This window comes from Kogia breviceps, chromosome X (assembly GCF_026419965.1).
Source record: "Kogia breviceps isolate mKogBre1 chromosome X, mKogBre1 haplotype 1, whole genome shotgun sequence".
Taxonomy (NCBI): domain Eukaryota; kingdom Metazoa; phylum Chordata; class Mammalia; order Artiodactyla; family Physeteridae; genus Kogia; species Kogia breviceps.
The window spans coordinates 78171951-78184205 of record NC_081330.1 but is presented as its reverse complement, the minus strand read 5'-3'; the positions used below and the strand labels follow the sequence as shown (position 1 = coordinate 78184205).

General features: G+C 40.1%; 1 protein-coding gene across 6 annotated transcripts in view; it reads right to left on the bottom strand.

Annotated features, from left to right (window-relative positions):
• The window catches only part of VSIG4 (V-set and immunoglobulin domain containing 4), a 51399-nt gene extending 39788 nt beyond the window's left edge, over positions 1-11611 (bottom strand). For 4 of the 6 annotated variants that reach the window (XM_067024081.1, XM_067024080.1, XM_067024079.1 and 1 more), the window contains exons 1-3: positions 11441-11585; positions 5663-6019; positions 4622-4903 (exon numbers count right to left, since the gene is read on the bottom strand). In XM_067024081.1, coding sequence (XP_066880182.1) covers positions 4622-4903; positions 5663-6019; positions 11441-11495 — 694 coding nt within the window. In that variant the 5' untranslated portion in view covers positions 11496-11585. Of the gene's footprint in view, positions 1-4621; positions 4904-5662; positions 6020-11440 lie in introns of all 6 variants that reach the window. The other 2 variants (XM_059051024.2, XM_067024082.1) reach the window with 2 other exon arrangements.
• Between the last annotated feature and the right edge of the window lie 644 nt (positions 11612-12255).

Sequence of the window (12255 nt, the reverse complement as noted above, 5' to 3'; positions counted from 1 at the left end):
GTAATAATGCATCACAATAAAATAAAATTAGAAACAAATAACAGAAGGAAATTAGGGAGATTCAAAAATATGTGGAGATTAAATAACACACTTCTAAATAACCAGTGGGTTAAATAAGAAGTCATTAGGAAATTAGAAAATACTTTCAGATGATTGAAGATAAAAACACAGCATACTAAAACTTATTGGATGCAGTGAAAACAGTACTCAGGGTTCAGATGTAAATACCTACATCAGAGAATAAGAAAGGTTTCTGATTAATAACTTAATCTTCCACCTTAAAAAGAAAATTAAAAATAGAAGAGAAAACTAAACAGAAAACAAAGCAGATGGAAGAAAATAAATATTTAACAGAGATAAATGAAATAGAAAATAGAAATCAATAGGGAAAATCAACAAAACCAAAATTTGGTTGTTGAAAAAGATCAACATAATAGGCACGCCTTTAGCAAGACCAACCTACAAAAGAGAGAGAGAGAGAGAGAGAGAGAGAGAGAGAGAGAGAGAGAGAGAGAGAGAGAGAGAGAGAGAGAAAGAAAGAAAAAGAAAAAAGAAATAAAAAGCAGGCTCAAATTATTAAAATCTTTGATCAAAATGGGGACATATCTACTAACTTTGTAGAAGTAAACAGAATGACAAGGGAATACTATGAACAACCATATGACAGTGGATTAACTAAGATATAAACAACAGATTCCTAGAAATTCACAATCTACTGAAAGTGACTAAAGAAGAAATAGAAAATCTGAATAGGCAGAACTTTAACAAGTAAAAAGGTTGGATTGCTAATCAAACAACTTCACATAAAGCAAAGGCTAGGCCCAGGTGGCTTCTCTGGTGAATTCTATAAAGGATTTTTTTTTAATGTCAACTCTTCACTAATTCTTTCAAAAAGTAGGTGTGGTAAAACCTTCCACCTCAGTATATGAGACCAGTATTATCATGACACAAAAGCATAGAATGACATCAAAACAAAGTAAAACTAAGAAACAATATCCCTTATGAATATAGATGCAAAACTCCATAACAAAATACTAGCACACCAAATCCAGCAGCATATTAAAAGGATTGTGCACCATGATTAATTTATCCCTGGAATGCAAGATTGGCTCAATATTTGAAGATGAGTCAAGGTAATGCAGTCTCTTAATAGAATAAGGACTAAAAGAAACACAAAATCATCTCAATAGACACAGAAAATGAACTTGACACGATCCAATTACCTTTTCATTATAAAAACACTCAACAAGCTAGGAATAAAGGAAGTGGTCTCAAACCAATAAAGCATCTACCAAAATAAAGGCATGTATCATCATAATGGTGAAAGAAAGAATATTTTCCCGTAAGATCAGGAACAAGTCAATTATTTCCATTCTTTCCATGCTGATTCACCATTGTACTATAGGTACTAGCCAGGGAAATTTTGCCAGAATAAGAAATAAAAGGCATCCAAATTGGAAAGAAAGGAATAAAATTATTTCTATTTTCAGATGACAAAATCTTATATAGAAAAGCCTCAAGAATCCACAAAACAATGATTAGAGCTAATAAATGAGTTTAGCAAGATTGTAGGATATAAGATCAATATACAAATATCTGTTGTATTTCTGTACACTAGTAATGAACAATCCAAAATTAAAATTAAGAAAATAATTTTAGAATAAAAGGCACCCAAATTGGAAAGGAAGAAGTAAAATTTTCACTATTTGAAGATAGACATGATACTATATAAAGACAAACCTAAAGACCACCAAAAATCTTTTAAATCTAATAAATGAATTCAGGAAAGTAACAGGACACAAAATCAATATACAGAAATTTGTGGCATTTCTACATACTAATAATGAACTATCAGATAGAAAAATGAAGAAAATAATCCAATTTATAGTTGTATCAAAGCTATAAAATACTTTGGAATAAATTTAACCAAGATGGTGAAAGACCTGTACAGTGAAAATTGTAAGACACTGATGAAAGAAATTGAAGACATAAATAAATTTTTATTTAAATAAATAAAAATCCCATTTTTCTGGATTGGAAGAAGTAATATTGTTAAAATGTCTATACTATCCAAAACAATCTACAGATTTGACGCAATCCTTGTCCCAATTCCAATGGCATATTTCACAGAACTAAAACAAATAATTCTAAAATTTGTTTGGAACCACAAAAAATGCAGAATAACCTAAAACAATCTTGAGAAAAAACAAAGCTGGAGGCATCACATTCCCTGATTTCAAACTATACTACAAAGCTGTAGTAATCAAAAGAGTATGTTACTGGCACAAAAACAGACACACAGATCAATGGAACAAAATTGAGAGCCCAGAAATAAACTCACACTTATATGGACAATTAATTTATGACAAAGGAGCAAAGATGTAAATAAAGATATCTTGGGTTTTGGAGATTTGGAAGTGATGACTCCAGTTTACAAAGTTATGTTGTGCTAAATAGGGAGAGACAGCTAGTGAAAACTACCTTTTTTAGTAGGTTGGTAGCGGCCATAGGAGAGAGGTGGTGTGGCAGATGAAGAAAACGTTTTTTAAAATAACATACATATGTATATTATTTACATATATATGTATATTAGGCTTACATAATACATATATACATATATTATACATACATACATACACACACGTACATACATACATTTTAGGCTTATGTAGAGGATAATAGGTGAAGCAGGGATTTGGAGTAGTTGAGGTAAAGAGCTGAGGTAGAAGGTTTTCTGTGGAGAGAAGAAAGACACATCTTACTCTGAGCTAAGAGAGAATGGGCAGGGAAATGTCAAGGTAGAGAGGGTGGTTGATATAATTCACATCTGAGGGCGGGGGTCTGGATCTTCTCAAAGAAGGAGAAGGCGACCTCAACTTCTGGGAGCAGGACTGAGGATATGAAATAAGGCAGAAAGTATTCTGAATAGCTGTTATAAAGAATGGAACATAGATGAGAAAATATATTGGCAAACAGCATGGGGACAGGCAGTGGATGTCACAGAGCATGAAACTAAAGTGGGACCAATGTACCTCTGTGCTTTTTCCAGAATTAAGGAACAGCACAGAGGGTGAGGGGATGGATGAGGAGCTGAGAGCTATGTAGGACAGAGATGAAACAAGTGACCAGACTCATGGGACCAGGTTGAGGTGCAAAAGAGGCAGGTAGAGGAAGCCAAGAGAAAGTAGCTTGGCTTAGAGAGCAGGGAAGGATGTAACTTCTCTGAGCCTCAATTTCCTTATATGTCAGAGAGCTCAATTGTGAGCACTGCCTAACAGCTCTGTGGCCTGTGAACATGGACTAGATAAGGAATAGACAGGTTGATTTGTTGTGAGCAAGATATTGCCCAGATGGACTAGAAACAAACTCAGAATGGTGAGAATGTTCAACTTGTCCCTTTATGAAGTACACATTCTTGGACTTTCTGGCCATGTCTTGCTCTCTCTGCTTGACCAGATTATCAACTCTCAGAGAACTGGGCCAGAGTCCATATAATTCTCTCAGAATGAGACTACCCTTATGCCCATCTAAACTAACAGACCAAAACCTACAGCACGCACATCCTCATTGCAATTCAACTTTGGGAAACAAATCCTTGCAGGCAAAAGAGAAGTCTCAAACCAACATCAGTCTCTTACCCCAAGTGGAAGGAGACAGTTTGTTCACTTTTGTTATACAGAGTTGGCCTCAGAGGATAATAATTTTCAGGTGGCTCTGAGGATAATCTCCTAAAGGCAGTTAGTACTCAATGTGTTTTGGGCAATAGAAACCTTATTGAAATAAGTATCTTCCCTTCCAAGGACATTTCTTGAAAGGTAACAAGACTCATTTGGACATATCACTGCTGGGCTGATCATTTAAATCCCAGCCGACAATCTTTACGTAAACTGTTTGTAGTATTCCCAAATAATTCTTTAATAAATAATCTGACCTTGATTAAGCATAGTCAATCTTCATCGAGACTTCAACCAGAACTTGCATTTGGCTTTAGGAAAAAAGAGGGGGGTGGGATTTAAAGAAACTATGCATAGATCTGGGCTTTATTTCATAAAGCAAAACCAAACATAATCAACCAACAAAATAACAACAAAAACCACATCAAACAAAGCACAACAAAGCAAACAAATAAAAAGTATCCCAAAGGGTGCCCAGGAGCTGGTATAGGTTCCACCATGAGAGGCAATCAGACATAGTGGAAAGAACATGAAATCTGAATACAAATACTGCCTTGAACTTCCAAGCTCTGAGCCCCTGGACAAGTAGGTTTCCCTTCCTGACTCTTAGTTTCCTCTTCTGTAAAATAAGGTTATCTCATGAGATATTTGTGGGATTCAATGAGAAAACATGTGCCGACTTCTTGTGCATTGTATCTGGCAAATAAATGTACCTAGTAAATGTCACTTTTCCCTTTACCATCTTCATCTACTTAACCTACAACATGACAGGTATTGTCTCCACCCCTATTGTCTCCCATCCAGAATTTTCTCTTTGTGATTGAACAACCCAGGACCCCCTTCCCACCCTGCCCCAACCTCTCTTCTCTGGAATAAAGACATATACTGACGTATCTCTGGAACAAGGTAGCCCATTGACATGTTCACCAGGAAAGAGAATTGCTCACCTTTGACCACAAACTTCACAGTGTCACTGTGCTGCTCAGAGCCTAACCGGCCCTTGGCAGTACAGAAATAGGAGCCTGAGTCTGCCACCACTGCAGGCTTGAAGAGTAAGGTACTCAAGACTCCTACTTTGATGGGTTCTTGGTTGTTAGTCTGTTCCTTGTACCAAACATAACTGATGGGAGGAGAACCCTGAGCCTGGCATTGAAGGCTAATCCTCATTCCCTGGGGTACCATGAAGCCATAGCCACTGCCAGTCGTCACTGTGGGCTTGGAAACAGAAACTGCAAAGGGAAGACAAGAGAGAAGGCTCTGAGAAGTTACAAGGGTATGGGAACACAAGGCTGAGTAATCCCTGCTGAGTCTAGGGGTATGAATATATCTGCAAAGGGAACTAAAGGGGACTCCTGACATGGGGAGGAAAAAGGGAATAGAACAACTTAAATAAAAAGAGCTTCCTTTTGGAAGATTTGGTACCATTTTGTATTATCTGGGGATTTGGGTTATCTGGAGTTAAAACAATCAACTAACTAAAAACAACAACAACAAACAGGCTTTGTTGTTGTTTTGCCCAAGTAGTTTTTGGATTATCTGCAGTTTGGGATTACCAGGGGTCAGATCTCTGTAAAATTGTCAAGCCAGTTACGTTTATCTTGACTAATCCATGCATTCCTTTTCCCAGAGCTTCTCTGCCAGCATCTATCCACTCTCCAATATCCTGATCAGATATACTCATTTTTATGGATTTTAAGGCTCAGAGTCCAAGGAAGCAATCAGGCTATCGATGCAGGAATTTCTGAGACATTTGAAGGGGTAGAGATTTGAAGGCCAGAAAGCCTTCCCAACATTTAATAAATTCTGCCATGAGAGTGATAACACTGAGGATACTCTGCCTGTCCACTTCCTCTGATTAGCACATATAACTGAAGAGAGACTATGTAAACGTGAACAAAGGTCTCTGGGTTTCTCAGGGTTTTCTAGGATTACAGTCCTCTATCAGGCTTTTGCTTACCAGTACTTTCCTAACACCAACAGTAACTCACGTTTCTGGACACGGAGTTCAATGATCTTCTCTCTCACGACTTGATTGCCATCAGGGGTCTGCCAAGTGACTTCACACGTGTAGTGGCTCCGGTCATCCATCTCCAAGGTATTCAGTTGGAGGGACACATCTCCTGGAACCTTGTTGTTTACATGCAGGCGGCCCCGGTACTTTGCTTGCTGGATATGGTCTCCAGAAGAGTCACGTAAAAAGATGGTGACTGGGCCTGAGCCATGTTCTACCAGCCACTTTACCAAGACTTGTGTATAGCCTTGCAGAGGACCATAGGTGCAGGGAATATTTACATCCCCTTTCCAAGGCCCTGTCACACTCTCAGGCACTTTCAGGATGGGATGGCCTGAAGAGGGGGAACAGAAAAAGGAAGCAGACACAGATGGCACACCCACCTGGGTGCTAAGATGGCAGTGGCAGAGAGGCTTTTGAGAAACACAGCCTTAACTCATACTTTCAGATTCCCCATGCCCTTTTGTTCTCTGCCAGCCCTCCCATCAATCAGAACCAGTCCTTAGAAGGAAAGCCCTTAAGGTTGCTTAGCTCTTGTGAGTTTCAAGTCCTTTTCCTGTCACTGCCTTGCTGTGAGGTGACCCTGGGTAAGTCACCTTTCACCATAGAGGACCCATTTTCTTTGTATATAATGTAGAGAATCTGAATGGAATGATCTCTAATGATTCTACAAACTCTAACATTCTGTAAATCCATGAAAGAAACGTCTTTCAACATTTTGCAAAAGAAGTGTGAGAGCAAATGCTGAGCAGTTGGGTCTGGGTTATTTTACTGTATGTAATTATGTACCTGGAGAAATGTGGTGGCTTCAAGGCTCAGAAAGAAAGGGCTATCTGCCCTCCTAATTCCCCATTGCTCCCTCAGAAAGGCTCAGATTGGGTCCTTAGACTAAAACTCTTTTCTGGAAGGGAGGAAAGAGGCACACAAAGGACAATTTTGAGGGTGGAAACTTGTGTGAGATGCATTCCTGTTTAACAAAATCTTTAGTTATTGTTAAGTGTTAAACCTGTAATTTGTAAGTTTGACTTTTTTCTTCTGATTTCTATCCTTTCTTTGTTTATTTCCCTTTTAGTTTCTCTGAGTTCTCAGCAAAGGTACATTGGAAAATTTCATCCTGAGGAGGAATGGAGATGAAAAGGTCTGGAGGGGAAAAAGTTCTGAGTATAATCCTAGAGCTGACTGTGGTAGGAATGATGGTAGGACCAAAGGATGATTAATTCTTGGCTTGCTGGGAAAGGAAACTAAGAGGGGAAATTTGTGGGTGTTGAGAGAGCCACCACCTTCCATCAGCAATTTCCATCCATAAGCTAATATCTTGAGGATTTTGTGTTTTATTTAACTGGAGTCAGGAGTGAGAGATTGTATTTAGATATGTCTTTATATCTCTCTTAGGAGAGGTTGTTTCAAAGTGCAAGCTATTACTGAATAAAAGCTTTTTATATAGCCTAGGATTCCCAGGCTTCAGTCAAGCAGATGGAAGTTGGGGTGGGGGCTAGCTCCCAGAATGTATTGCCAAGTACCAGGACTTCTATCAGTGGGGCTACTAAAGTTTAGCCTTTGTCCTGTGCCCTCACCTGGGACTCTAGTACATAACCAGCATATTTTGGCCAAGATAAAAGACTTGAATAAAAAATAATAAATAAACATGTGTCCATGTTGCTAGGTCCACAACATTCTCTCTGGAGAGTTTCAGACTGGGCAGAGAGAAAAACTCAGATCCACAAATGGGAGCACAATACAGGCAGATTTTGGTTTGCCCTCAAAATAAATTTTGTAATTAATCAGAGCTGTCCATGATGGACTAAGCTGTCTAGGGCAAGTTCTGAGCTTTGTTTAGGTCTTGAACAGCATTATTTTTTAAGATCTCTTCCAATCTTAGATGGTTCTGTGCTAATAGACTTAATGAAAGCAGAAATTAAATAATTACATGTTCTAGCTGGTGGTGAGCTTTCACCAGGTTGGCTTTCACTGTGCTACTGACAGTTCCTGCCTCCATATGCATGCAGATACAGCTTATCATCGTCACAAGCACACATTGCCCATTTGTATTTTTGCTCACCTGCAAACACAAGCATACCAGCCTTAAGCCCCTTGAAAACCACTTGACCCTTTCAGTTTAATCTTTCTCCAGCCCTCCCAAATATCCTTCTCCAACTCTGAAAAGAATTCTCATACTGCCCTTCTTTCCAGGGCAACAAAACAGCATTCTGCTGTGAGGACAGCTGGAGCAGCCAAAAATGCCTGTCTCTGAATATATATGTTTCCCTTTGACATAGGGGGAGCTGCAAGACCTGACTTGCATTACTCTCTCTGGAAAGTTGCTGGAGATTCTCATGTAGCTCACTCTTGTCTGTCAAAAGCATGGGCAGTCAGTCCCAATTTCCCAGTCTCACTTCTAGAAGTAGGTTAAGCGTCATTTCTCCATCCCAGAATAGGAGAGTGGGGCATAGTTAGTAACAAGACATCCAAGAATGGCATATTTCCCTCTTTTACTCTTTTTCTTCCCTTCTCCTTTATTCCTTTCACCCATTCTTCCATCTTGCTCCTGTTACTCCTCCTCTTTCTTCTTGTTCTTCTCTCCTCTTACTCTTTCTGTTTCATCAGTAGCATGAAGAGACAGTGTATGGTAGGCACAGGGTATCACAAGAAAGAGGACAATGTACCATTCCTCATGTACCCTGACCTACAAAATGAAGGTAAATTCAATAGCATAGGTTTATATCTTCCAACTCTTCCTCTGGTGCACAAAGAGCCTAGAGAAACACTGAGTAGGAGCACTGCACCTAGTGAGATCAGGAGGACAGTGAAGGACTGCATGATGTAGTAAGAAGAGTAACATCAATCTTAGTTTAAGGTCTGCCTTACCATATATCTCTCTGTGTGACCTTGGGTAAATTGCTAAGCCTGAGTTTTAGGTCATTATCAGCAAAATAGAGGTAATAGTAAACCTTCCATGTAGTGTTATTATGATGATAAAATGAGCTCATAATTGTGAAAGCACCTAGCATAGTGGCTGGCGTTCAGTAGGTGTGGGAGAAATGTTAGTCCTGTCCCATGTCTCAAGATAAACTTCATGTATTTGTGTTGATTCTTCTTATCCTAGAAATCCTCAATATGTCTTCCCCAGGGTGGACAGATTCATTAGATTGGATCATTGTCTGCTTTAATAATGACCTGAAGGATAAGTTAATACATGAGAAAGTAAGGAGTTTGCCTTTCCATTCTGCTGGGACCTACCAAGTTATGGGCAAGTAATAGGTCATCCCTGGGTTATATGGAAACCAGAGGGGACACTTTAGTGACAGGACTGGCTTGGCAGCCAATGTGAAATTTTGGCCAAATTAAACAATACCCCTGACTTTCCTGGAAGATTGGGTAGGGGAAAATCTATTTCAGGAAAGTCCCAACTCTTAGGGGGATGCTCTGCCCATTATGGATCTATGCAGGCCACCAAATGGTGAGGTACTTGGTACAACAGGGTTTGAAGTATCAGGCAGGAGAGAATTTGGAGACTTCCAGTATGGCATAGCTCGAAGGGCTTTTAGAAACCACTTAGTCACATGAAGGATTGCATTTCCTGCAAATATTGCATCCCCTCAAAAGAAAGAAAAGGGCTGAGCATTGACTCAAAGGACTTTGTTGAAAAATGTTTTGACTTGAGAAAGAAGGCATATTACTGAGGCCCACTCTGGTCCTGGGACCTGGAATTTGAAAAGCAAAGGTTTGTGGTCTGTGTGATGATACTAACTCAAAGAAAGACCTAGTTTTGGGGGTGTGGGCCCTTTTATGAGATCCATTATGGGTCCCATCTTGAATTGTCCTTCTCCTTCTCTCCTTCTCCTATCATCAAACAAAGATGGTGAGATCTTCCAGTGACCCCGCACCTCTGTGTTTGGCCTCTCTCTCCCTCTTGGGATGCTTCCTTGAAAGAGGATTAGCTTAGATAATAGATATTTATAAAATGTTTATAGTTTTTATAAAATGCAAATATTAGGACTTATTTTTATTGTGATTATTTCAACATATGTCTTAGATCTAGAGGCTTTTTAGAAGTGAAGCCACAGTCCTACAGAGCTGCCCAGATGACAGGATCTTCTGAGGCCAGCCAAGCTGATCTAACTATATAGATGGGTTGGGGAAACTGAGATGAAGGGAGACAGAAAGCGTTATTGGCCTTTCAGTTTGCCCAGAGTCTCAGGTCTGTGGTGTAAGACCATGCACGCAAATGGAAGACCTGCTTCCAGGTCTAAAGGACCCTCTCAGGCTGTGGAGGGAACAATAAACATGCACACACACACACACACACACACACACACACACACACACACAATTTAAATTTAACGTTTACAAAATGTTCCTCCGAGCTCCAGTCCTGCATCTTTAATTCCCAGCTCAAATCAACATATTTGCAGAAGGTAGAGTGGTGCACTCTAAAACATGTTAGATAGTGAAAATATTGTAGTTGTAGAAAGAATAGTAATTTTTAGGAGCATTAACTCTGCTGCTAATGCTCTGTGCCCTGGAGCAAATTATTTTCCTCCTTGAGTGACTTAATTCAGTGTATTTTCTAACTTTAAGGTTCTAGAATTTAATGAGTCACAGAGCCCCAGGACAAGATGGTTTAGTCTGAGTCGGTTATGGAAAGCTGGGTTCTTTCTAACCACACAAAGGGCACCAACTTAACACTCATCTAGTTTCTCCCTCTAAGGATATGGAATAAACAGCTGTGCATCAAAGAATCTTTTACCCTATCCTAGATTTCACTTAGCTATTATCAGGCTCAGTTTCCTAAAAAGGCTATTTCAATTTTCAGGGGTATAAATGAGGATGGAGTAAGGCCCCACAAAATAATGTTACTATGGGATAGTCAATCCTTTTGGGGGGTATGTGTCCAGCATTAAGCTTCCGCAAATAGCCCAGACAAACTGGGCTATGTCCACAGGGAAGTGAGATACCCCAGGAGGTGGTAAGAAACCAAGTCCTGTGAAGAACAGTTGAAAGAGCTAAGGCTGTTTAGCTTGGAGAAGAGATGAATCAAAGGGACATGGTTTCTGTCCTCAGGACTCTAAAGGGCTGTTACAACATAGAGGGAGAAGATATATTATCTGTGTCTCAAAGAAACAGGGCTGAGGTTTTTGAGTGGAAGCCACAGGGAAGTTGATTTAGTTCAACACAAGGAAGAACTTTCTAACAGTTGAAGCTGCCTTTTTAGATGGTCTGCACAGGTAGTGAATTCTCAGTCACTGCAAGAATGTGAATAAATATTCTGAAAACCTGTTCATAACAGTGAAAGGTAGATCTATGTTACTTCTAAGGTCCTATCTAGCTCCTGACAACATTACTTCTTTTGGGGGCTGTATGCATTAACAAGGATCAAAACCTGGGAGCATAGGGGTAAAGGTATAGTGGTAGAATTTCAGGTTAAGGGCAACTGATGGGGGAGGGATTTGGGTGGCATTGGGCACATTTTTAATGCCCCTGAGATATGACAAGTACTAGAAAATCATGTGGATGTTTTCCAAGAGAAGATCCTTTCCAATTTCTACCCAAAATTATCTCCTGGCTTCTTCAATAGACTTCAACCTCTTTCCTCCCTTCTGCCCAAAGCTGAGAGAGTCTGGAGCATTGGCTGAGAACACTCACCTAGTCAGCAGGAGTAGGCTTTCCTCAGTAGGCATTCAATCCCTCCTCTCCCAACCCCCCAGCTTTTTGCCTGTGCCAGCAGTGGCAGCCAGGTCCCCTTTTGCTACCTTACCATAGGTGACCACCAGTAGGTGGCTCAGGAGCAGTAGGCCCAGTAAGAGCTCCATCACAGCCAGAACCACTTCTGTCCTTTCTTCCAGCCTCCTGTTGTCAAAAAGACTTGAACTCCTGATTGCTGCCAGTGTCTGTGCCTGCTCACTTCCTTTTCTTCCCTATATCTCTCACTCGGACTCCCAGTCCCATCTCACATTCCCCTTCCTTCCCTATTTCAGCACAAGTCACGTGAGCACACCCTTCCCTCCCTTGCCTGGGGTTGGAGGTTTAAGTGTGAGTGAAGCAATTCCTCCCCCTACTAGACTATTGACTTGACTTTTCCTGGAGCCATAGGGGTTTCTGGTCTTTGATCTCCCAAGCTGTGTTTACTTGTGTTTCCTCAAAAAGATGAGGTTGAGGAATGACCTTTGGGATGAGTCTGCTCCCTCCAATATGGGAGTGTTTTCCTTTCTGGTGGGCCCAAGTAGAAAAGATCAACTTTGCTGACCTATGCAATATTCAACAGTCATACAGTTAACCCCATCTGTTCATCCTATGCAAATAAAGAGTGTTGGAGGTGGGTGCCTATGGGCCTCAGAATACAGAGATTAAGTTTATGGAAGACATTTTTATACACCAATGCTTAAATAATTTGTAAGCCGATGAGTAAGATGGTTATGAGGGAATATACCCCCATATCTCATATAGGGAAAGCTCTTTGAATTACTTTCTCCAATAGCTGTGCCTCTTTGGTGGTAAGAGTACACATTAGTTCCCATTACTGCTCACAAGGAATCTATTATTTATTTATTTTGTGGGAAAGTTAAGTCTAGC